The following is a 26,956-nucleotide window of genomic DNA, read 5'->3' on the forward strand; positions in this document are numbered from 1 at the left end:
CAAACCCTCTTTGCAATCAACCGCCGGTGCACTGGACGGCCTATCAACCGTGGTTTGGCTTTTGCCTGTCGGAAAACTTCCCATCATTTGTGCAGCAGGCGCAGGCCGATTTGGTGCGCTTCCTGCACGCGAACGATTTATTGGATATGTAGCGTAAAGGAATGGACAAATGCTACGGTATCGAGGCGACCAGAACGTGCTTGGAAGGTAGGGCGTCGTGAGAATATTACCTTCTTTTGCAGGCTAATCAATTGGATAAATTTTGAAAAAAAAATCAAATAAAACGTCAACAACATTTCAAAGATCTCTGAGTGCTCAGAAATGTCTCAAAGCTCAAAACAAACGTCTAAGTAACTGGTCTGGTATCTAGTATCTAGAGTATCTGTAAAGAAATTTGAAATGAAGTATATATTATTATTCACATATTATATACACATTATTCTTCAATCAGTTTCATACCAGAGCTAAGAATAAATTTATTAACATCCTTCTAAAGTGAGCACACATATATGAAGTGCAAAAAAAACCATGATGTATTTAAAATACCTACACATTTTTGCTTCCCTTTATTGCATTACAAAGTGAAAATAACGTCAGAACACATTCCTAAACCTCTAAACCTAAATTAAAGTCTAAAACTTCATTATTTGCAAGGAAAACGATGATGAATATGATCATGGAGTTCAACTCCAATACATGCTAAATCAAATCAATCTTTTGTATTCTCTAATATTTTATCCCATTACGACATTGAGGGATTCTATTTGCTTTAAAGCAAACGTACGTACAATTTTTACTCCCATGTTGTGTAAAATATAATCTCAATACGTTATAAATCCGCGTAACAACTGTGTACCCCGGTCTGGTGGTACAATCGTCAACTCGTACGACTTAACAACATGCCCGTCATGGGTTCAAGCCCCGAATGCACAGTGGATAGTAGTATGACTAACTATCCTGCTATGGATAAATCAATAAGTCACTGAAAGCCAAGCCCATTAGTAGTGATACAGGCAGGCCATGACCGACAACGCTTATTGTGCAAAGAAGAAGATTAATAAGTGTATATAATATATTTTCTCCAAAACTGAGGAGAAAAGCTCCAAAAATCTTGGCGCCATTTTAAAATGACAGCGTTCCTGTTGGGAGTAGCGTTCGATTATTACAACTCTTTGTTTTTAGATGTCAGCGTAGTTTTAATGTCTCTCAACTAATTTATATATGTTATAATCTATATGATCTATGCTCTAAAGCGGTTACCAAACTTTTGAGCTAAGTGATCCTAAATCTAAAAATATCCTTAAAGTTCAACGTAAAGAGCCATATTATTAAACAAAACATGTATGAAAACGCATGATGATTTATGAAGTTAAAAAGAGGCGCTATCTAACAAAAAAAGACTAGCATGTGGCTTGAGAGTCATATTTTGCTATCTCTGCTGTAAAGTGACGCTACTAATCATAAGCAGAGTGCTTGAATATGTTTCAGACATGAACATCTCTTCACCTACAACAGTACAGATGAAGCTCTCAAAAATTAATGTTACCTCTCTACGACTTCGGAGAAGATTTCTATTGCTAAGTCAAATCTCATCAGTCTCCATACAGAATCCCTCACTATCAGTCAAACCTTCAGAGTACCTTCGGAAATTGAAATCTCCCTTCAACACCGTGTCGGCTACCGGCAGCTTCTCGCCTGAACTGTGCTCATCCAAACGACAAACTGATTTGTTTCGATGACGGTGTTTGGGACAGACACACACACTCACCCACCCTGCTCAGCTGATTCTGGCTTGCAAAACAACAAACTAACGACCGCCAATTTGCATACGCTCCTGACCTTCTTCGTTGCGCTTGCAATTCGAATCCATTTCTGCTCTGCCATGTGAGTGTATGTACGCTCTGCTGGTTTTAATCGCTTTGCTCGTTGTTTGATGTCCGCACACAAAAAGTGCCGTGCATCGATCGATTGACCCGTACGTCCGAAACCAACCCCTCCAGCGCCTTATCAACCGGCGCACTCGGGCGATGAAACCGCGTGTGTCATAAATTAATTGTCAATTGGCAATACGGAGTGTGCTTTACCAGGCAGGTAAAAGGGCGATTTATGAAACCATACCGGTGTGGTGCAGCTGAAGTTTAAGCTGGTACAGTTGAAGCTTCAAAGCTTTAGTAGAAGTGGTGCATCTCGCACGTGACTCCGTGATACGAATGGTCGATGTGAACAGTTATCTTGAACACGGTAATTCTAAATTGTAAATGTCCGTTTCTTCTCCAACATCGACCATATTTGCTCGTGATTATTATACTTTTATTCTTTGGTGGGCTCACTTTGGGAGCAGTGAGCATTTCGACGCAAGCTGCTATTGCGCACGCTCCGCTCTGAAATGGGTACAATTTATTCATACCTACCTGTCTTCCGATCGGCACAACCCGCGCGGGTGCAAGGTGAAGGTGTTTTGTGCCAAATTTATGCGCATAGGCATACCCCTGCCAACACGTGGAAACGTGAGGCAGCATTTTGCTCCCGGAGCTATGATTCGCATTAAAATTGCATTAAAACCCGCAAGTCCTGGGGTACGCGCCATAATCCCACCAGAAATAAGGAACGTTCCACGGCAACGCTAGAGCCGCACCCGGTCCGGCTAGGTTAGGAGCGAATAGATCGGAACAATCGTTTTTCAACGCCCGTTTCTTTGCGCCGTCAGAATATCCAGTAATTATGCCGGTACCTCTGATTTTCTTCTTCATTTTGAGCATTTGAATTAAAGTATTTCTCCATTTCTTCTCAGCCCATTCCCAACCGCGCAGAAGAACCTGCCCGGCACGTGACTCGTGCTCGATGAAGAGGAACGTTTCTTTGCGTTGCTTGCAAGCTGCGTCTAGCCGCTGCTCAGGAAGCACCTGAATTCGGGATGTCGCACGTTGCACTATGGATTTGATTTGCTTGCCTTCGTTTGTGCGAACACGTTTTTTATTTACACCAGACCGATTAAGTGGGAGCGTACCGTCAACCATTAAGGCACACGCGCGCACGCCCGTATTAAACGAGTCGAATATGTCCGTTCGGGCACGGCCGGGATAGATCATCCGTGAAATTACATAATAAACGGGTAAGCGCGCGCGCTGCGGTTTAAATGCTCACCACAGGCCAGAATGCCACGATTGTGTTCAAGAGGGAACGATCGGCCCCGTGCCGTATACGACATGCCCAATGTCCGGTGAATCCAAAAACCGATCAACCTGCTCGAACTTATCCCATCATTGGGCATAACGTAAGCGGATTATCCCGGACAGAAGCTCTAAACCTCCAAACTCAATCCTCTCAGCTGTTGGGTATGTTCGTGAAACAATTATCTCCGCTACAGCTGGTTCACCGCGAAAGGGGAAGATTAGAACAACACTGAGCGTGATTTTGCGTCACAATGCTGGGATTTTGTGCCGTTTGCCAATTGTGAAAGATTTTCCAGTAAATCTAAAGAACAACAATCGTACTTCGTTGAGCTATTAGGTCATTAGGCGTAATCTTGTCAGCACAGGCAACAAGCTGAAAGGATTCGTTTTTGGATATGTGCAGGGGTTTTCTACAATATTTAGAACGGTTGTGACGGAATGACAGAAATTTGGCAGCTTATCAGAGTTGCAACATTATTTTCGTTCAGGTTGGAGCAGAAGATTTATTTTCCATGCCATGTTTATTGTACAATTGTTTAGTTAGATTGAGTTACACTGGGATACACAATTATACTAGTGTTATAAACAACATATCAGTTTTAGGGAGCAGATCAACTCGAAAAAACAAAATATCTTTTAAACTTAAAGTTCAATGTTGAGTTCAATCTTACGTCCCTTTTATTTGTGTTGCATGTAGCAATATTTTTAAATAATACATTCATAAACAATAAGTAACAATAACTTCCGCCGTTTTTTTACCTTTCCGTCGTTACTAATTGACTGTTTTGAACAACACAAAATTTACCAACACGGGGGACACGACAACAGTCACCGCACGTAAGCAGAAGCGCGCGGAGTAGGATTTTCAAAACTAAGCAGGGATTATTCCACTGCTGGACATGCTCCCGTTCCATGCGGATGAGCCAACCGATACAAAAAGAATTGAATAGAGCGAGAAAGAGAGGGAGAAAGTTAAACAGCGAAACAAAATCAAGGGTTAATGGTAAATGGGCAGACAGGTGTGATGGCCCGTGGACAGAAGGACACGCCATTGCGACGGTGTGGAATTGCATACGCACTCATCGATAATGACGCTTTAGTTTAATTTTCATTTGCCGGACAATGACAGGCTGTGATTGGAACCTTTCCCCTTACAGCGTTCAGCACACTTCAATGCGTTTGTGCGATACACGCAAATCCAGGTGTTTCTATGCGGGAATTAAATTCAACACACACATACCCACACACAAAACCTTTACACCATAGCAAATGTGTGTGTGTTTTTTTTTTCTTGTTTTATTTCGTCTTTTTTAAGCGCTTCATCCCGCAGTGGACGGAAATTAGGCGTGAAAATTGTAAAAAATAAATAGGATTGCATCCTGGATGAAAATCCCTCTCCGCCACCGTCCATCGATGGTTTTTCCACCGGAAGCGATAACGAAAGCGAACGCACGTTTCTATCTCTCCCCCCAACCCACCAGTCCGGGCGTGATCGGGAAAGAATGGCTGTCAAAGGGCTTAGGGATATTTTTTGTTGTTGATTCTGTTTCTGCCGCGCTTCCTTTGGGTTGTTCAAATCCATCGATCGATGATTGATCCGGCGGTACGGATACAGATTTCGGTACGAAAAGGACGAGCATTTATCTCTCTCCTTCTTTCTTTACTGTTTTTTGGATTTCCTTTTTCCCATTTCGATAAAGTTTGATTTGAGTGGAGTTTTTGTTGTAGACGTTTACTGTAATAGGCTTTATTTTCACAAACTATCTCGGGTTGAATTAACGATTTCAAAACCAATTCATCATTCAGTATCAGGCGAAACAGAGAGATCCTTTTATTTGAGGAACCGGGCACGCATGTTAGAGATACTGAATTCAATTTTTACAATTGTTTGCTGTATTGGAAATCATGTTTTTAAACTATCATGGTTTGCTCTTGCATGCATAAATGACGGTAATACAAAAATTCATTCGTTCGGCGATGCTCAACAGCAGCAAGAGAATTCCAACATCTTCCCAAGTAGTGCTCGAGATGTCCTAAAAATAATACAGTTTATGGTAAACATGACACCCAGTTTCGAACTTCGTCGACAATTATGCGCTCAATGGTTTTGGGATAAACAAAACACTTCCACTCTCGCCATGTGGAGTCTTCACGCCTCGCTCAGGACGGAAACGTTTCGCGCGATTCTGTTTATGATTCACTTTTATGACTTTCCCCCTTTCTGCGCGAACCGGACTGTGAAGAATGTAACAAAGAAAAAGAAAGGAAAATGAAAAGGGCGAAACAGAACTGAATCAACAAACAAAAAGGCAAAACTTCTTATTGGAAACGTAATCGCACGGCATGGCTGTCACCGTCGTCACCAAAAATAGACGTATTTGTGTGGAACACCCGCGTACCATGTGCGTGATACGATGGCACAGTGTGGCGGAAGCGGACTTTATTGGCAGTTTGTCAGGCGATAGTTAATTAAGGAAACACAAACCATAAACACATCTTATAAGAAACTAGCGCGTTCTCATTCCCCGTTTGTTCCAACCTTGATCTCTTCCAATGCTCGTCCAGTGAGTCGAGATCGGCTGCACATACCGTATATTGCACACACATGTGAACCGTACTGCAAATGGTACATTCGTATGGTAGAAATGTGAGAGTGGACCGGCACGGGCAAAAGTGCATCACTACAGATGCTTGCCATTGCCATGCAGCTTCCCGGAAACTCGTCACTGCTGGGAAATATTGGAAAAATGAGTCACTAGCAGCAGTAGCAACATGTGTTTTGTGCCCTTACAAACGCACGAACCATGTCACGAAACGGACCAAAATGCATCTTTAGTTTTAATATTTTTTGGTGCGCTCTCGCATGTTCTCGTGCCAGTTGATGTCCAAATGGGCAGGATGTAAAAATAATCCAGGAAGGGCGCGCGAAACGTTGCGCGTTATTGGTATCGTTGGTAAGTTAAGTGTCGCACTATTGCTATTCCGGGAGGAACGGAAATAATTGTCATCGAGTCGTCGGGCCGGTTAGCCATTTGGGATGCGGTCTCTAGGGACACGATGAGGTGTTGTAATATGTGGTTCAAACATTCTTTGAAAGGAACTCACAGGATTTACAAAAAAAATAATAGTAACACATGGTAGCCCCATCAGTGAGAACTTCAACGTTTTGAATCCACTGTATTGTCAGTAAATCTTCAAAACTACGGTAGTTTCAATGTCCATAGTTGGTGGAACGGTTCATAAACATGCTCAGAAATAATGCTGATTCATATCCGTAACATCTCCAGCTACTGGAGCTCTTTTGACAGCCTTTGTCTCAAAGTGAATATTTAGAGATACTCAACACAGGAAGCATTTTACCAACCCGCAATTTTCCTTCAAGTCCAACGAACATTATTTTGACATCCCAAAGCAACATGTTTGTCGCCACATACTCACATTCTTGCTGTTTGTTTTAACCAACTAATATTCAACGCGACATCCAGCTGCGACATAATGATCCAGCTTTTGCGCTGCTGTAAAACAGAAGTGTTTTCCAAGAGCGCCACACATCTGCCGTTGGACAGTTGTTGCGCAGGTCAGTGTTGTAGCTTGTTCCTGCATCGGCAGGTCTTGAACGGTGAAGCCATACTCATTAGCGATCGAGTGACCAGTTCGTGCTCGTGTGTGCGTGGGCCAGAGTGTCCCATTACAGCGCCTGGCGCAAGATCAAGAAATCCTACACTCCTCTACTTCCGCGAACTCGGGGTGGACGAGCACAAATCATTAACACCAAAACACCGAGCGGCATTGTCCGCCTTCTACTCCATCACTTATCTATCGCTTTCGCTGAAAATAGACGCTTGCATTCCCAAAGGACCGACGCGTGGGACACGTACTTGAGCTCGAGACAGAGCTTCGACGGGCGTGTTGGCGACTGTGTTTTGGGCATCTTTTTCAATAAACATCTCGGACCAAATTTTAGCAAAGAATCAACAACAACACCAACACACGCACTTCAATCCTAACCATATTCCTTCCGTCGTACTGCACGGGCGGAAACGGATATCAAGTGCGTTTGCGTTGAAACTCTAGACGTGCACTGGTGCGCCGATGTTTTTTTCATCAGGATTGCTTGGTCAGGATCAGGATTGCTTGCCGGTTTGCCGAAGGAAGTGCGGTTTTGTGAGCGTTTCCTGTGTTCCCGTTTTCGAGTTCCCTGCTATTCCTGACCGCCTCCGTTCATCATTTCGCTTCCCGCCGTGTCGTAGCGGCATTAATCGGACCAGTTCAAGGGCACGGTTTTTAATGAAATAATGATATTTAAGAAGAAGCAAGCAACGAACCCCGCTGCCGAACGGTGGAAAGACATTGAGTTTTTTGCGCCGTGGTTTTGGGGGAAGCAAAGGAAAAACCGCAACCAGTACCGTCTTGGGCTGGGTTCAGGTGTGCGGTAAGCAGACGGGAGAGTACATATTGGAGCGTCATTGATGCGTTGGAGTTTGGCTTACCGAGCAAATGATTTGGCTATTAGAGCGTAAGCACTATGGCACTATGGGAAAATTATGAAAAACAGAATATATGTGTTGATCGTCAAATCATCAAAAGCTTGATCATTGAGGATTTTTTATAAAATGCAAAATACTTGCTGAACATATTTTTTATTCACAAACAAGCATTTATATATTACAAAATAAAAAGAATAAAAAAATGCTGAACTTATATCGAGAAATTGCTATGGTTCAGGATATTTTTTGAGTTATTACACGTGAGAGACATGTTATGTTATACAAAAGCTTCTTTGGAATTATAAACTTCAGATTTATAGTTAATTTTTGAAATAATGTTCAATTTTTTGTTTTAATAATATGTTTTTAGTTAAATTGAAACTAAACCAGCAATTAGCAATTTGTCGCTATCTTCTGAACCCTAGAATTACTTATTATTCTAGAAAGAAAAATTTGCAAAGTATTTTTTAAATATGTTTCAAATATATTTTTGGAGGATATATTTTTTGAGTATTGAATTTTTTTATTTGAATGTTTTTAGTGTAAATTAATGTAATTAATTAATTTTACCACCAGTATTTAAACCATAGAATTAAAATTTAAAAAAAATCCTGATTTCATAGAAATAAAAAAGAAAACAACATCTTTTGCAGTGTTGCACACTAACATTGCTTATAACTAGAGGTCTATTTATATGTTATAAATGATCATTGTTATACATATCTTAATTTAATTATAAGGTTGCCGATTAGACACAATGGTCCGTCGGTTGTTTATGAAATAAATAAATAAATAAATAAACATGTCTTCCACTCATGCGGTATTTTAAACCCCTTAATATTTAAAATATAATAATTACCCGTCACTCATGATATTTACCCAATGTGCGCTCGTGTCTCTCGTCCCGGAACGCTTTCTCGCCCTTGGCACAGTTTGTTTGCCTGGCACTGGTTTCGATGGAGATGAAAAATTGTACAAAACGGAAGATGTCCGTGTCTATGTGTGTGTGCGTGTGTGTATGTGCGGTTGTTTCTTGCTTACGTTGGCCCTTTTCCCCACTACGCATGGTAGACAATCCGGAAATGAAATAATAATGCGCGCAAAACGCAACCAACCAAACCGAAGGGGCCGTGTTTCGCCCGATCGGACACCCTTTATTTATAGTCCTCGGGGTGAACGTGCGGCGATCGTGACAACAGGCAGAATTCGGCAGGCGAAACGGCCTCGACAGGACACAGGATAGATGTGATAGGCGCACATCCGGTTGCGCTGGAGCTATCGAAATTTTACAAGGACTTTTCGGAGAGACGCCGCGAGTGCAACGAACCAACCGCTTCTGGGGTTAGTCCGCACGGAAATCAATCACTATGTTTTCGACACGAAACTAATCAAATGCATGGTTTTGTGATCCAATGCATGTCGTATTGAGCGAGAATGAAAGAGCAAAGAAATAAAAAAAAACATCATTTACTGCACGTTAATTACAATTCAGAAGGGTTTCATTCGTGTGAGTGGAGTTGTTTTCTTTTTCTACTCGTTGTTGCATTTACATCCTTGATGCACGCCAGTATCCTTCAGGTGTACTTTGATAGTACGTCAACCGTATCGTGTCAGGCATTCGGTGCAAGGGTGCCATTAAGTTTATGATTTTATTATAATGGTTGTGCTCACCCGATATCCTGTTTTATTATAATTCAACGGAATTCCAAACAAGAACACAGAATCTCAACAAAAAAATGAAACAAATTAATTCAAAATGCCCGCATGCCGTCCTTTTGCCAGCTCGTGTCCTTTCAGGCGATGCTGCAAGGCCGACCTTATCGTCGATCTTTGCTGGGACATCCTTCTTCACCCACTCGCTGTGGTTATATTGATACACATTTATAATTTCAGGTCGGTTCCCCACACACATCTCATAAATGTCCCGTGGAACAAGATAACGATCCTTACCGCAATCGCTGCTCGCTGCAAACTAGATCCTGGCGTGGGGACAGAACCTCTAGAACCGCCTTGTGTGTAGCAACGGATCACAATCACGGTGTGTGACAGTTTTTTCTTGTCTCTTTTGTTCTCTCTCCTTCTTTCTCTCTGAGATGTGTTTCTACTTTTCTTCTACTCGACGGGATATCATCTTGATACCTGCGCGGTCCTGGCGTCGTCCTGTTCTAGCAAAATTGGGTACAGGAAGAAAAAGAAAGTTGATTAATCCATACCAAAAGGATTATTGGTCTAGTTTCATGAGCTGCATTGTGTATGTGTATGGAAGATTCTAAAACTGTATATTTCATTCCGCTTCAAGCACAATCTCACGTGAAGCACCCAAACGACGAACGTAAACAGAAAATCAAGATCAAAATCGTTTCCGACCGAGTGGTTGTGATATGATTTTTTGTTCCTGGATCGTAAATCTTGTCCCTTTTATGATAAGTATTACAAAAACACATACTTTGTAGCTGACAAGCTGCGCCAGGACACAGCACAGACGGTCGGGCAATGTATGGAGTTCCGGATCCCAACATACATTCATAAGTCCTTTTTAGCCGATCTCGAGAGATGATTTTGTTTTGATGGATGCAAAAAGATTTTCTATTGTTGTTATTTTATGTATCTTTGATTTTCAAACTGCATCTGTAAATGATATAAAATTATAGATTATGAATTTAGAGAAAAACGTTCAAATACATATTGTATTAAAGCAAAACCGGAGTAGTTAAGAGAAATCTTACGCGCAGATTTCACCTGAATACTAGCCGTTGTTAATAACAATATCATTTCACTTTTTTACTTAGCTTTGTTAAGTTAAAATATCTGTTTTTTTGTATAAAAGTAAAATCAAAGATGTTTTACAAATGAATCTTAATGATTTCAGTTGAGCGTCATCCATCAACCACGTAATGTTCATTAGGCGCGCAGATTTCATCTGAATACTAGCCGTTGTTAATAACAATATCATTTCACTTTTTTACTTAGCTTTGTTAAGTTAAAATATCTGTTTTTTGTATAAAAATAAAATCAAAGATGTTTTACAAATGAATCTTAATGATTTCAGTTGAGCGTCATCCATCAACCACGTAATGTTCATTAGGTGGAGCAGATATCGTTAAACGTAACCATTTTTTACATTGGGAAGAATCACAATTGTTATGAATCGCAAAACACATGACTAAAAATAAATAAATTTGAATTAAATATGATCACTATATAATTATCATTTTTCTGAAACGATTACTTGGTTCGTCTTAAACTAGCTAAAGTTAGTTCGACAACGGATCGTACGTATGGATGTTTTCTTAAATCATTTAATAAGTTCAAAATGCTTCTAAACCCTTTTTCAATGTACAAAGAGTTAATCTTTTGATCCCTTCAAATCCCTTCAAAACCCCAAATTGCAAATCATGTGATTCAAATAATATGTTTAAATATGGTGTTATAATATGCTTGACATGGTAAGTTACGTGAAAAGATAGACATATTTATCGAGAACGAAGAGGATGGTTGTATCAATGAGGTTGTCGGCAATGTTGGTGCAAGAAGCGTTGCTAGAGCTATGATCCAATTATCTACATCGGTAAGGATTTGATTCAAACTTCTTGTACTTGAACAATTGTAAAAAAATACTATCATTCAACCACTATCCCATACACGATTGAAGAGGAACGGTAGCTGCAGATGCCTTGAAACGACGACTGAATTTATTTCAAGAGTGTGCTGTTCAATAATGCGTATAATATGCCAAAATGTTCTAAAAATATCAAAGGAAACCACCATTTTTGTGATTTTTTTAACCACTTGGATCGTTCCCGCTTCGATAGAGTTTGGATGTTGCAATGGATCATGGATGGATTATGTTTCAATTCTGCAAATGTAAATGAACAACAGTATAGTAGCATTTAATGAAATGTAGAATTCATTTAAATCCTCTTTTCATGCAATAAAACAAGCAATGGGAGGAAGTTATCGCTATATGTTACATAATTTATTGAGACGGGCTTATTTCAATGTAACATTTTATTACAAAAGGAGAAATTGCAATTTTTGCATTACGTATTTTGATCGCCGAAGTCTTTGGTCAAGTTTTCAGACAATTATTTTACAATAAGCCTACTTTCAAGCAATGTTGAAACTTGGATGGCTAGAAAATGTTATGAAGAATTGGCCTATTCAGTTAAAACTTGCACTTTACATTATCCTTTGGAATACGTTTAGAGGTAATAAATTTTTAGAAAATCTCAAGAAACGTTTAAAATTTCAGCATTCCAATTGTTGCGTCTGAAAACATTTTATTTACTCCCACACGACATGAAAACCTCGTTACACTCAATCATCAAGCGTAACCTTTACATCTTCCTGTAAAAATGTCCTTTTTCCTATTTCATCCATGTTGGAACCGTGCTCAGGCCACATTCATTATCGTCCCTCTTCCAACATCGTCTCGATGCATCGTTCCGTTTGCCCGTGATAGGCAAAGCCCTGCGGGGCTGCAGCGTCCTTGTTGGCAGCAACGATGCGACAACACTTACCAGTAAAACCAGCAAGCGCGGAAAAAAGGAAAGAATCCCGAAATCCTTAGAAATAGGAATACGGTCCGCAGTGGAAGGAAAAACAAAACCTGGAAAAGGAAGCAGGGCAAGGAATCGAAACGAACTGCTCAAATCTCTCCTCGCCAAAACTGTCGAGACCCAATTTTCTAACGAGTGTCGATCATCTTCATGTTGTTTGTGTGTGTGTGTGTGTATTTGGAAAGAAGACACAGCGTTTTCCCCACGCGACCCTGAGGCCGTGGGATGGATTTTCCCCGGGACAGACCGGCGAGAATTGATAGCGAGAATAACATCTTCAACGTTTCGAGCGGAGTTGGGTATTTTTCTTTCTTTACTTTTTTGTATTTCCTTTCGGTTCACATCTCGCTCTGGGTTGCGTGACGTTAAGCCGTCGCCAACGATCAGGCTTAAAATGTTTTTCGTGATGCAGCCTCAAGTTCAACAGCGACGCGGCGTGTAGCGGAATCTGAAGAGTTTTTCGAACGAAGCTCGCTACCAGTAGCCAAGTCCTGCCGTTGGGTTCGGTACTTGTGCAATCCCCTGAGAGTCCTTGGGAACGCGCCGAAGTTGAATTGTCGCTCGGAACTCGGCGACACCATTAGAGCCTTCCCGCGCCACTGTGCGGGAAATTGCTCGGTGCGAGAGGCGACTTAGCTTCTACCTCCGTTAAGGTCTCTGCTATGTCGCTGCCTGCTAACGCCTCACCTTCCGCCGCTCGCAGCAACCAGATCCAGGGTGCGCGATCCAGTGCGGAAGCGAAGCCAAAAATCGAGCCCAACCCTCTTCCAGCCGTGTGTGTGTGTGTGCGAATAAATGTAATTGGAAATAATCATAATAGAGAAAAACCCCCTGCGCTCGCGCTGTATGGGTGAGGCTATGTACAAATGAGTTGAGTTTCGTGTCGGAGGGGTCCTTGCGCACCGAAGCGTATCCTGAAGCCGGTTTTGCCGCTCGCACCACATCTAGGATTCGCTTCTCTGCCTCCCTCCGGGGTTTTTTTTTGCGGTGCGTCATTTCGATACATAATTCTGAGCCCAGTGGTTACCTGGTGGCGGACGGCAGGGGAGCCGGGTAAGGGAGCGGGTAATGTACAAAAAGCACCCCGTCCCCTTCCCGCTCCTCTTGCGCCTGGCAGTATTATGTGTGTGAATGGCGAATCGTGAGGAGACGGGAACGGGTGGTACGGTGGACGCGGCAGGACTTCATGTGGTTCTAGCCTCGCACAGGACAATGCCGTCAGGACCTTTCTCGTCATCTTCTCCGTCTTTTTCCCCTGGTGCTGCTGCTGCCAAAAACAGAAAGGTATAGAGGGGTCCCTTACCTTTTACCAAACCGAGGGTAACCCAGGGGTGCGTATGTACGACAAAAAATACACACACACACACACACACACACACACACACACACACACACACACACACACACACACACACACACACACACACACGGAGGGACACGAAGCAAAACGGCAAAAAGTCCCCATTTGCTGCTGATCATTCTGATGCGCAACACACACGCAACTGGAAGAGAGGAAGAAGGCCAGGTGTGTCTGTACAACTTCTGACTCACTCACGCGCGCGCGCGCGCTCTCACACACACACAGCTGATCGGAACCGAGTCGAGCGCCGGCATTGCCTGCTTTAATTCGTCTCGGGGCGAACGGGGCCGGCTGCGAGCGCTGGGCACGCGACCAACGTTCGCCAGAACAACGGCAACCACGGCGGCGACAGGACAAAACAGCGCCGCAGATCTCTCAACGTCTGTCCACGCCAGACAGTGTACTACAGCTTCTAGTGCCTTTCCGAGTGACTGCATGTGTATGCGTGTCTGTGTGTGTGTGTGTAGTGTGTTAAGTGCCTTGCGATAGATGTCCCTGCAATATCAGCATCCCGCCCGTCAAATTCGCACCGTGTGACGACTTGACCAGGAGCAAACAACTCCCCAACCAACAACAACAACAGCAACCACAACAACAACAAACAATGTCATCACTCAACCCGCCGAAGCGGCTGAAGCTGAAGGAGAACCAGATGGTGGTGACGATGCGCGATCTGCCGACCGGGCCGCTCAAGCGCAAGCTGCCCCTCGGCAACTACGTCAGCGCGGACAACGTGCTGCCCCCAGCCGTCACAATCGCGACCCTCGCCAAGCAGCTGGCGGGCGCCGGCCCACCCGCCGCGCTCGGCCTGCCCGGCCGAAAGCGCTCGAGCGAGCCGCGCACCGCCGTGTCCGCGGTCGAGCGGCGGAATGCGCGCGAGCGCAACCGCGTCCAGCAGGTCAACAACGGGTTTGCCGCGCTGCGCCAGCGCATCCCGGACGAGATAGCGGATGCGTTCGAGGCGGGCACGACGGCCCGCGGCGTCCACAAGAAGCTCAGCAAGGTGGAGACGCTCCGGATGGCGGTCGAGTACATCAAAAGCCTCGAGCGGCTGCTGGAGCAGTCGGGCACGGCGGCGGGTCGTCTGCCGGCGGCCTTCCCGCCGGTCGACACGCCGGAAACGCAGCTGCCCGCCACGCCGCCGCCCGAGCCGGCCGGCCAGACCGGCAGCAACTTCTTCCTCGCAATCAAGCCCCGCACCGACCTCGCGGGTGGCAACGTGCCGACCGGTAGCGCCGAGACGCAGATCACCATCATCAACGGGCACCAGTACATGCGCATCCCCGGCACCAACACCTTCCAGTATCTGGATCCCGGGCGGCTGCACGACGAAGAGGACAGCGGTTCGGTCGGCCGGACCGAACCTCCGCGCAGTGGCAGACACCAGTATGTGGAAGAGGAGGACGAAGAGGAGGAGGTGGTGGGGGAAGAAGAAGACACGTGCTCGAGCAGTGGGGATCTGCTGAGCGAGTCGGCGATCGCCCTGTCCCCACAGAGCAACTTTACGCTCGAGCCGGACACGGACTCGAAGCGCGACGTCGATTCGCTCTACCAGTCGCTGGTGTCCCAACCGGACGGAGGCATGTTCGACCAGCAGCAGTACGACGACCTGATGCTGATCAAGTCCGAGCTGCAGGACGAGGCGGACCTCGCCGAGGACGCATCCTTTCTCAGCTGGTTCGAGGCGAACCAGCAGCTGCAGCTGCAGCAGCAGCTCCAGCAGCACCTTCAGCAGCAGCTCCACAGTCAGCCGGGCCTGCTCGATTGAGCGGCGGCGCGAGAGAGATTTTTGCGATTATTTATTGTATTTATTAGTATGCGTTACGGGAAGGGGCAGCGCAACCCGGTGCACAACTCACCGTCGTCCATTTTGGGGCGCATCCAAAGACCCCATATACCAAAGGGACTTACTACCCGGCGGCGGAGCCCGGCGGTAAGCGTTCAAACGATTTCGAAGCGAGCATTCCAACAAATTTAGGCTAGGTTGCGATTGCAAACAAAAAAGGGAAAACCGAAAAAGCACAACGTCAACCCTAAGCCTCAACGACTTTCCAGTGCCTGTGCGAGCTGTCAGGGGATGCCATTTCACCCTTTGCTTTTTGACAGATGTATAAGTATTACGTTTAATAGTTGCATATTTACCCAGACTGATATAGACCAAACCTTGCGGTAGCTTGTATGTTTTATTTAAGAAAATCAAACCCTTCCCAGTCCTCCCCTTACCATCCCTCCCCCCCCCTCACACCCCACCACACCAGCTCACTTTGACTGTATATGTGCATCGTGCATGTGTGTGTGTATGTAAGATTGAAGATGAATAAATAGGAAAAATATTAAAATGGAAGAAACAATAGCAATGCTGCATTCGTGTTTGGATGAAACAGAAAGAAAACATGCTGGAAGAAGGATCTCGAGGGGGCCCTCGGGGCGGTCGTATTTTTTTTTTTTTTTTTTTTTTTTTTTTTTTTGCTGGGAGAGCGATGATGAAAAGGTGAGCAAGGAATAGGGAGAGGGAAAAATGAGCTGTAATAAACTACCGAATGCAGATGCTGGAATTCACACGGGCTTCAAGAGGGGGGAGAAGAAGGGGTGCGTATAACAAATTCCGCCAATTTTTCCTCGGCAACCGAACAGTACCAGGATTTTCCAATATGGAAGTGTATATAAGGGATACATACAAACACACGGGGTGTCCCTGCGCCATGCATGATTGCTTTGTGTGGCTGTGTATCTTTGCGCTCTTTCTCTCTCTCTCTCTCTCTCTCTATCTCTCTCTCTCTCTCTCTCTCTCTCTCTCTCTCTCACTCTCTCTGTCTTTCTCTCTCTCTTTTTCTCTCTCTCTGTCTCTCTCTCTGTCTCTCTAATGACTCTTTCGTATGATTACAGCCACAACATCGCAAGTCGCACGCTGTGTAGGGGAAGTCAGGGTTGGTTCGACACTGTGGGTAAGATCGACACCTCGTCGTTTTAGTGTTTAAAGAAATTTTTGATAAAAAACAATTGCTATGCCTCATTCACATCAACTGTTTCAATCATTTGAGTCACTCTTTACTGATAATAAACCTGTTTATTGTCAAAATAAACAACAAAACAAACACATGGTGCTTCTGATTGACAGCTGATGTATTATTTTATTTCCGGGCGTTTATTCTACAAACTTGCAGTTTCCGTTTTAATAGTATTGTTTTATAAATACTTTTTATTAGTACTGTATCAAAATGCGTATCTTTATGTTCAACTATATAGTACAAAATGTTACCAGAACTTGTTTGGTCAAAGGAGGTTAAATCGACATCACACTTGGTAGTAGTTTAACGCTTATTTGTGGTATGCTAACATTATATTTATATCGTAACTTGAAAGAACCTTTATTTTCTAAAGATGTCTCTTAACTATGTGCGGTAAACGCTGAGCAAAGACTCAATTAAAATATATCTTAGAAGCTATAAGACCCGAGATATCAACAAACCAAGTAGCTTATATTTATGGAATTTAGCTATCATTACTCTTCATTATCTCGTTTGCCAAATTATTTAATATTGGGTTTAGACATATTAAAATTTATATTATTTCGACTTCGGCCGTATTTAAGGCTTATTTTTGGCCGGTTTAGGCTTAATTGAAGAACAAAATTGTCGCTTTTTTGAGATCACAATAATCGATGTTCGACTTATGACTCTCGAGTTAGCAGAAAAATACAATTTTAAAAACAAATAAACATCCTAACTTTTCTTAAAATTGGTACGAAATACTTTGTTGAACTTCAAGGAAAAACAACCGGCCATCAGAGTTTATTATTTTAAAAGATATAACCAGTGTGTCGAAATCACCCCACAAGGTGTCCATTTAACCCCATCATGGTGTCGATCTTACCCGCACTGCAACACACTTTTTTATTTATATCAAAATGTTATCAAAATCAATCCAGGAACCGTAGATTTTCGTAAGATGGTAGACAATGAATCAAACAAGCTTTTTAGATGTCTACTAGTAAGTTTACATCGGCTAAAGTATAGGTGTCTGAACTACCCCCAGTTCCCCTACGCGCTAACCCTTGAGCGATCGAAACGCCAATCTTCAAGTCCAGGAGGTACTCAATCTAGGATTATCGCTGTGACTACTGTTTTTCTCCTCTTTTGTGTGTGTATATGTGTTTTTTTTTCTTCTTCATACTAAGCAACACAATAGCACGCTGGAAAAGTGTCCCCTGCTGGGCGCAAACTTCGCCACGAAGCGCGTATTGTGACGCAAGCGTGCGCGAGCTCGACCGAGCACATTCCGTGTTTGGAAGGACCCGAGTTCCGCGGGGACCTCGGCATCGCCGCACTTGGCAACCGCTTTGTTCTGGATCCTCGAGGGCCCGATGCCTTGAATCCTTGCGCCTACCTGCGGCGATCGAGCGAATGGTTCCAGCAGCACGAAAGGACAACCCATCCCGTGTAAAATCCCATGAATCACAGAAATCAAAAGCAATGGTAGAAAATCAACTGCATCTACAGTACCAAAAAGGACGACCAAACTCTAGGCACCGACGGCAGCAAAAGAGTGGAATGAACGTGGACGAAGCAGACGGACGAAGCAGGAGGGAAGAAAACGGTAATCGAAAGAAGACAACAAAAATGAAGCAAGGATCAAAACGCCGAGGACGCCGGGGATAGGGAGCATCGGCATGGGTGCGGGCTCGGCGGATAAGCGTGCCGTTTCGGACGGCATCGGAAGGCACACGACCCGTACCCGTAGCTTCCAATCCACCTTGGCACCGGGACAGCTGAAAGCGACGAGCGAGAAAACGAAGCCCGAAACGATCCCGGCGGCGGGCAGAAGAACGGGATGGAAAAGAAACGAAGGAGCGTGGCGAATAAAAGATCGACCGATAGAAAGGACGCGCGCGACCGGTCCCGGACCATCTGCAACGGTGTACGCTATAAATGAATCCAGCCGCACGATAAGGCGCAACTGCGCGGTGTGCAACGCGGGCTGGGTAACTGGGTGACGAAAATTATTACACACACGCACAGGAGTATGCGATCAAGGGGCCAGCGGTATTGCTGAGAGAGAAAGAGAGAGAGAGAGAAAGAGGGAGAGAAATACGCATTAATTTATTCCTCCCAGTTTTTCTACGAATCCTAGAAAATGATGAAAGGGGTGCTTTTGTTACGTGCACGATCCTGCACGATAAACATTACGTTTAAACGTATCATTGAAATTGCGTTCAACTTTATGATTTCTGCTTCCGTTTCTGGTTGTTTGTTCCCCCCGGGGTACGATTTGCACCCGAATGTCACTAATACTGGGCCGTGCGCCGCTCCCGGAAGTACGGCCCTAAGGTGTTTACCGGAAGTGCGCCGGATCGTCCCCAACGCGCAGCGCACGTGCCAACTGTCTCTTGGAAAGGTACTGCGATACTGCGCGAGTTGTGCAGAAGTGCGTGCGCGTGCGCGTCACTTCCGGGGTTTGCACGGGTCCCTCCCCGCCGGGCATTCCGGGACTCGCGTGCCTTCAAAGTCAGAACAGTGCGCGCAGTAATACACCTAATCGTGCATTACGACACAAAACCCGGAGCGCTCGTTTAAGGACACTCGAAAGAGCTAAAAAAAACCCCTTCCCTCGAACGACGTCTGCGAGAAGTGTCTTCGTTGCTGTCGACTTGCACGAACTAGAGCAATGGGCAAGGCTCTTCAAAAACTTCCTGCCTGAAGTAGACACAACATCCCCGCCGATCGGAATACCCCAGTGGAAGATGATCGAGTGCCCTTTCCTCGTGAAAAGGTGCGTCCTGGTACGATCGACACCAACACCACCACCACCACGGGAGCAGATGTTTTTCGCCTGCGCCATCGTGTTTATCCCGCATCGTCCACGCGACGACTTACAGTGTGTGTGCCGGAGGTCCAGGTGCTTTTGTACATGGCACTTTGAAGGAGCAGGGCTAGAGCGGAGAATGCGAGTGAGGGACACCAGGAAGTGTCTAGAACGACCATGCGAGACAGGTAGAGAGAGAGAGAGAGAGAGAGAGAGAGAGAGAGAGACGAACTACGCCACAACAAAAAAATAACATAACAAGTGATCGTCGATTGATTTGTATCGCTGTGCTGACTGCTAGCTCTTTTTTATCTGTTTGACAGCTTGCCGAATTTCTCCCTGTCACAACAAACCTTCTATGCGAAGGGGAGCCGTCGTTTTCGATTTCCAGTTTCTACAAACCCTCCGCTACACTAAAATCCAACCGGACAACTTGCCGATGCAGCAGCTCCTAATTTGCGCGGGAGTTCCCTGGCTGATTGCAGACCACGGTTGATTGGACGATAGCTGCTGAGCGCTACTATGGCTCCCATTACCGAGAAGCGAAGCGCGCGAGGGTTAGCAAAATTAAACTTTGTTGCTTTATTGGAAAGAAAGTACAAGGCGAGAAGGAAACAACAACTCCCGGCAGCTCTACCCGATCCCAAGTTTCGACCGCGCTGCAACGTAATGAAGTAAAGGATGAGCTCCGAAAATTGCACCGTAGCTTTAAGCGCGGCTCACCCGTAATTAGATCAAAACTTCTGAAAATCCCGGGGCACGTTTCGCGCACACGGTTCCGCCGCACACATTCCAGCCCGTCACGTGCCTATTTCTCGGCAGGTCCACTCGGCGCGCGCGCGCGCGAGAGAGGTATGCGCAATTATAATAATATTATAAAAACAATAACAATAATGATAAAGGACACACTGTGGACGCTGGAATGGGAGAATGAGAGAATTAGCGACGACGATAAGGCGACCGACGGACATCGGCGGTTACAATGCGGAGTGGAGGGTGGTATTCGCTTTGCCGAAATGATAACCGTCTCTGGCTGTGTGTGTGTGTGTGTTAGTGAAAGAAGAAGGGCAAAAGCGATAATAAACTCCAACAACAACAACAAAAACTCCACAAAACCGCCGAAGAAATTCAATTTTGGGTTGCGATCGGCGCGGCAGCGTACGCGAGCGTGAGCGCGCGCGCGCGTACGCCGTGCGTCTGTATCGTGCGGGAGCATTATTTTAATTTTGTGTGCCTTTTCGTCTACCCACCCTGCCACAACCCTTTCCCGTCGAGCTTACGGTGTTGTGGCACAAGTGTATCGCAGTTCCAGTGCGTTTTGGTGCACCGCGCCCCAGAGAGCTCATTTCAGGGGGCACCGAAATTTAAAACGATAAAAATAAAACCGAACTACAGTTTTTGGAACGTGTACACAACCGCACGCACACACACACATATACCTTGGGATGTTTCCATGGGGGTGGCAAGAAAGGGGGAAACGGACTGCGCTTAGGCTCCCGGGGAAGCAAGCGTTGCTGTGCTCTTCATTAGAAGGTTTCCAAGGTTTGGCGTTGCTGTTTGTGCGTTTTTGCCGCTTTTTCGTTACTCCCTAGCGGCTATTGAAGAAGACGTGCGCAATATTAAAGCATCATGCCTGTTTTCGCTCGCAAATAAATTGGCAAAGCACTTGCGGCTAAATGAGTCTGAGTTTTTTTTTTTTAAGTTTTGTTGGGTTGCTTCTTGCTCTTGGAGTCGTTTGATAAATGTGAAAGGGTTTTGACTTTAACGGAATAGAGGAAGGTGCTAAGGTAAATCCCGGTTTTTGTTTCAATGCGGTTTTGATTATAATTCTACACACCAGCATCCCGAATAACGAGAAGTGGTGGGGAATATGAGTGTTTGTTTTTGTTTGAAGTTGTTGGGTACTTGTGTCCAAATACTAAATCTGTTCCCTTAGAGTTCGTGTCCTCGAGGTCATCGAGGTCTTTTGATTATCATTTTAGATTTTTTTAAATCTGTTTCTTATCCTGGCGTGCTATAGAACAATTGGAACAACTGCGTTGCACAAGTTGAAGTGCTTGGTTGGTTATGTATGTAAATTTCAACTGCCTAAATTAATGTCATTTGTTAGAAATACTTGTTTCCCTGTGAATTATTAACCTTGAAAATGGTTGAAGCCAAATAATGCTTCAAATAAAAAAAATCCTCACCCTCGGCTCGGTGGATCGAATTTCCTCGCATCCAGATGCCCTAGGCCGGAATTTCGACCTAAAACCGTGTTGCTTTCTGCTGTGGCCTGAAACAGTTGGCTATAGAAAGCTTTTTCCGCTGCACAACAATTCAAATAGGAAAAGGGAACAGCTCCTTGATGTGTACATGCTTCCTGGCGTCTTTTTTTCTCTATCTTTCGTTTTTGGTCACCCAATTGTTTATCCTTCAAACTGATCCCTTTCAAAGGGTTTAAGGCGCAGCAAATCCTCGATGCGCAGAACGTGATGAGGCAGATTTTGCTTTTTTTCTAGTTTGCAGTCGCTTATGTGCAATGTTCAGGCGAAGGAACAATGCCGTATTCATCAATTCGTGGTCGGGTTGGGTTGTGCGAAAACCGAAACAAATGGTCGGCGTGCGACTGGGAGATGGAAAAGCGGGGAATAAAGCAACACCGAAAGGGGTACACATTGGAAAGTGCTTTGTCAGGCAAACGGGGGTCGACGGCAAGTGACAGCTTTTTCAATCTCTGATGAGTGTTATTCGTAGAATTTCATCCTTTCAGCTCGCAGCACCATTCACCGCACCATATGGTTGAGATGAAAGCATTTAATAGAAACCTACACAAGACAAACACTGCGCCTAAAAGTATGCAAGAGCAGTGATGTATTGAGAATGAGCCCAACGAATGGAAACAGCGGCATGCTCAAAAACTTTTGCAAAAAAAAAGAATGACACGGAATAGTACGCAGAAACTGTCTGTGAAACTGTGCGCTAGTGGTGAAAGTCTTTCGTTTTTTTCCACCCATCCCGGTGCTAAGCCGGCCGGGTTTACATTATTTGTTTTGACTACATGCGCATTGTTTCGAGGCGTAGTAATTACTTGGGTTGCTCTTTTCATTTGGTTTCTTTTTTTTTTTGGCATTGCACAGCTCGAGTTTCCGTTTCGGGTACTGGGATTAGGGAATCGGTGATTGAAGCGACGAAACCCGAATGAAGAGGATTAACTGCTAATCCGATCCCTCCGACTGTATAAATGCTTCCGATACCAGCTGACTGCTCTTTTCGGTTGCTGGGTCTAGCACGCGTCTTTACTATGCTGAAACTAGAGTGGTGAGTAAAGCATAATTTAAAAACATGTTGTCTTTTATATTCGGATTTAAAGTTTATCAATTCTTGTTGAATTCAACCAAAACCAAACAAACAGCATCATTCACTGTAGGACATATCTTATTAAGCCTCAAGATGCATCCACAATCACGATTTGGCCGCGTTTTCTTCTCGTTGCCCAGGTTCAAGATCACGCATGCACACATTCACATGCCGACGCCGTCGCTAGATCCTTCGCTTGGGCGGATGCACACCAGTCATGGGGACGAATATGACGACCGAACAATGAACTCGACCGAGGCCCGTGTCCCGGGCAAGGTTAAGGACAACGGAAGTGGATACCGGAATGCAAATGGCGCACAGCTTCCTGGCACTCAAAGCCACTATACAGCCGTTCCGTGCGCTGCTTCCGTGTGCTGCTTGCTTTCCTTAAGTCGAAAAAAGCGAAAGAAAACAATGCGCCAGCTAAACAAAGAGCACACCAGCCAGCGCAAGGTAAGCATTCGAAAGCAATCAGAAAAAAAAGTCGAAGAAGACCGAATTACGAAAATAGGATTCCGGCTGTGTAAATCGGGTTCGTCGTCTGCTTTTGTGCTACCGATGGCCATTGAACGATTGCATTCGCTCGTTGTCGTGGTAGCGCTTCCAGTTGTCTTTACTTCCTCCTTTTGCCCGTGTGTATGTGTGTGTTGTTTCTAAACTTCTTCGTGTGCTTCGCCTCCTTCGCTTGCTCCCTTCCGGTTGACTTTTTCCTTCCGAAGCCAGTGATTTCTTCCAACTTATTTTGCCTCTCTTTATCTATCATTCGCCGTTTTTTTTGTTTTTTTTTTGCATACAAAGATTTGTCCCAACAGGAAGAGAATTGCATTAAAGGCCAGACGAGTGAGCCGGACTATTTGCATCACCTAGCATCCGGACATACAAGCGCACATAAACAATACGACGAAGCGAAATGCATGCACGCGCGGCCATCGTTTTGCCTTTGTGAGCCGTGTCGGGGAACCAGGACCGGGCAAAAAGGATGAGACCAGTGTGCAAGAACAGGAAGCCATAAGACGAGCGGTCGGAACAATACCGAAAATGTTTGTAAGAAAAGAAAAATTAAGATTGATTTTTTCCTCCTTCGAAATAGGAACCGTCCTTCGGCCTCGGTGGATTAAGGATATTCTACATCTTACGAGGTAAGAGATTTTTCCTTCCTTCGCACACAGCATTTTACGTGAATGTGGGTCCTTTTTTCTATGTTAATCTTATTCTGTTTTGTTTTCTTCACAATGAATAATCTCATTCCAATTTCTTTAAGACAGTGTATTTGACGGAGGAAAATTACCAAGTAGATCAATATTACTGTTAAGCTAAAGCTGATCGAAGACCAACAGTTTTTTTTTGCAGCATCATCAAAAACATCAAATGCAAGCAAGGAATTAAATCCATTTATATCTACCTGTATTATGTTTTATTATTCAATCGCTTTCCTTTCAATTTCAATCATCAATCATCTATTTGCAACCCTTCGAAAACCGGGTTGTGCGTCTGACCTACTTTTTATCTATTTTGAGACACAACACACATACACACGAACACATATCTATTTACAGCACCCTCAATTAAAGGTGCTAGTTTCGCTCATTTAATTGCAATAATTATTACACCACTCGGGGTTACCTTTTCAGCCTTGAATTCGCTAGCCTCGCTAACGGTCGCAGCACATAGCCGCTTCGATCCATCTTCCAGGAAGAGCGTTTGGGGTGCAGCAGCACTAAAACCTTTAATACTTGCACTCAATTTGCACCCCTTTTCTCTAGCCACCCGAGCGGCTTGTGAGAGAAGATGGGCAAGAAAAAAGCAACGCATCACTGTAGAGAGAAGCAGAAACAAATGCTAGGGAACGAAGGACTTAGCGTAAGCGACGAACCCAGCCGTAGAAGAGGTAGAAAATTAATAGAAATCGAAAAAAAACATTAAGGCTTTAGGAGCAATCTTCTCGTCCTTATCGGATGCTTCCCTGCGTTACCTTGGCTAGAAAGCAATCCTATCGGTCCCGTTTCGTTTTTACTCCTTATTAATAGCAATCCCATCCCAGGAATCCTTTTCGCAATTTCGAAACCTGAAATTTTAGGATCGCTTACATGCTTGATTGTTTCGATCTTGGAAAGAAAACACAAACGCAAGCGTGTCCATAACGAGAGCGGAGGGGTTAGTAAAGTATCTCTTGCGAGAAGACAAAAAAAACACTCATCCTCCTCCACAGCTGAAGGTGAAAAACGTTTGTAATCGTAGCGTTTAAGTCATTCGTCGTTGCGTGCATTCGACCCGAACTGCTCTACATATCGCTCCCAATGCCGTATCTGTTCGCCCGACCCAAGGCTACGATTGCTTCAGCGTACCCTCAAGGCTCGATGTAATTGGAAAATTAGAAAACATGATTCAAATATTTTTATTGCTTCATTATCCTTTGTTTCCCGCGGTAGGTCGCAGGATGCCCGTGTTGCTGGATGCCTTTCGGCCCTATCGCTTTAATTGCTGGTAAAGGTTTCTTTCAATTTACTCCCTTTTTATCGCAACAGGAATGTGCTGGCAGCTAAGCGGTGCGGCGTGACCGGTCCGTTAGGGTTAATTTTAATTGGCGAATGAATGAGGATCAACCTACCAAACAACCAGAAAAAAGAAGCATCATATCCTTCCAAACCACAGGGTGATGATGGATTCCTAATCGAATGTACCCTACCTTTCTGAAGATAAGAGATTATTCAAGCGAAAGGACACCCAAGGACACCAAGGTTTTCTCGTGCTCGATTTGTTTTACCGGTTCTAACAGTAGATTGATCGATGGTCGGCGGCACCCGATGGACCACCGGGTGGAATCGTTTGTTGATAATAAGGGTACGCGACCTACCCTGGAGATCTAAGCGCATGCAGTATAAGCGCCTATACGTGTAACCCGATCAAACCGCCGCCATACATTAGCTACAATGATTTCTTTCGGTATCGCGTATCGATTACTTCTCAAGGTGTGACGGCTGAAATCGAAACCAACCGATGCTTTAAAAAACCCTTTCTCTATGTAACTACTCACACGCTCATGCACATTTAAGATTACATCTTTCAGCGCGATGGCTTTACCGGCCGGTTGGATCTTCTTCTCGACAGCTCAACTCTGGCAGCTATCTTTCATCGAGTGCCACTTTGCTCAAGAGCCGCTTCTAAGCGGCATGTCCTCGAGCAGCCGTACAACGCTCGTCGGGCTCGTAAAAATGCTTTACAACCAAGTAAGGGTGTGCAACTTTTAATGGAAGAAAACAGTTTTACCAAGTACCCTAATGGAAAGGAAGGAAAAGTTCCCGCAAAAAGGACGAGGTCGCGCTAAAGCAAATGTCCCATCTGGCGCTGAGAATACGATTTTAACTTCAAATGTAAATGAATTTTACAGGGAGTTAAAACAGAGTGCAAGAGAAAGAGAAAGAGAGAGAAAGCGGGCGTCAGAGGGTGTAAGTACAGAAGCCAGTTTGCTGCAAGGCAAAGCAATGTTTAATTGTTTGATTATGGTAATCAATGCTCCTACGGGCAAGGATACGGACCGTTCTTGTTGGCTTCAAGGATCGCGCTTACGATCGATGATCGCTTCGTTTGACCATGTGTGCGTGCAACGGTTTACGATCGAGGGACTCTGGTGCATGTCACATTCTGGACTGCATTTAATGGTTTTGCCTTGAAGTTTGGGCTTTGGTTTATTAGTCGCAGCCTCTTAGCTATCGTAAAGTGTATCGTGTTATTATCCTAATGTTAAAGTAGCCTGTAGTCGTATCTCTACGCTTTTACACTTTTTACCTTCTGTCACTGCAGGACGGCTTGTAAAATCTGTTCTTTTCAGTTGCAGAGCAGGCGACGAACCGGAGCCATCTGCAGCAAATGTTTTGAAAAGTGATATTTAATCTAACATTCAAAACTAATAATTGCTAAACGTGCAGCAGTCGGGGCGGGAGCCGTTCCTTTTAAATTAAAAAAAAACTGCTAAATGTGCACTTTACACTTAACATTGTTCCTCGTTAACTACAACTTTCAATATCTACTCTGGAAAAAAATAAATATTTATATTTATAGCAAAGCAATAAAACATTAACACTTTATTTCGAATCCATGGTCAAATATGTTATTTCAATGCAGCAAAAAACGCTCAGACTTAACAGTAGACATAAACGCAACGAAGTTGATTAACGAACCTCTGCGAAACGAAATTGATGCGAAGAAATCTATTTGTCTGATTTTTACTAGTTTTAA

At 44.4% G+C, this 26,956-nt stretch overlaps 1 protein-coding gene and 1 long non-coding RNA gene across 2 annotated transcripts; both read left to right on the forward strand.

Annotated features, from left to right (window-relative positions):
• LOC133391646 (uncharacterized) lies at window positions 1-26,807 on the forward strand. The gene is made up of 5 exons (XR_009765128.1): window positions 1-207; window positions 22,501-22,681; window positions 22,861-23,173; window positions 23,519-23,740; window positions 23,811-26,807. It is a non-coding gene; the product is annotated as an uncharacterized LOC133391646 (long non-coding RNA).
• On the forward strand, window positions 13,671-15,932 carry LOC5666740 (uncharacterized). The gene has a single exon (XM_001688918.2). It carries the CDS (start codon window positions 14,184-14,186, stop codon window positions 15,345-15,347), a length of 1,164 nt encoding a protein of 387 aa, XP_001688970.2. The 5' UTR covers window positions 13,671-14,183; the 3' UTR covers window positions 15,348-15,932.
• Window positions 26,808-26,956: the final 149 nt, after the last annotated feature.

This window comes from Anopheles gambiae, chromosome X (assembly GCF_943734735.2).
Source record: "Anopheles gambiae chromosome X, idAnoGambNW_F1_1, whole genome shotgun sequence".
In the NCBI taxonomy this organism is placed as follows: domain Eukaryota; kingdom Metazoa; phylum Arthropoda; class Insecta; order Diptera; family Culicidae; genus Anopheles; species Anopheles gambiae.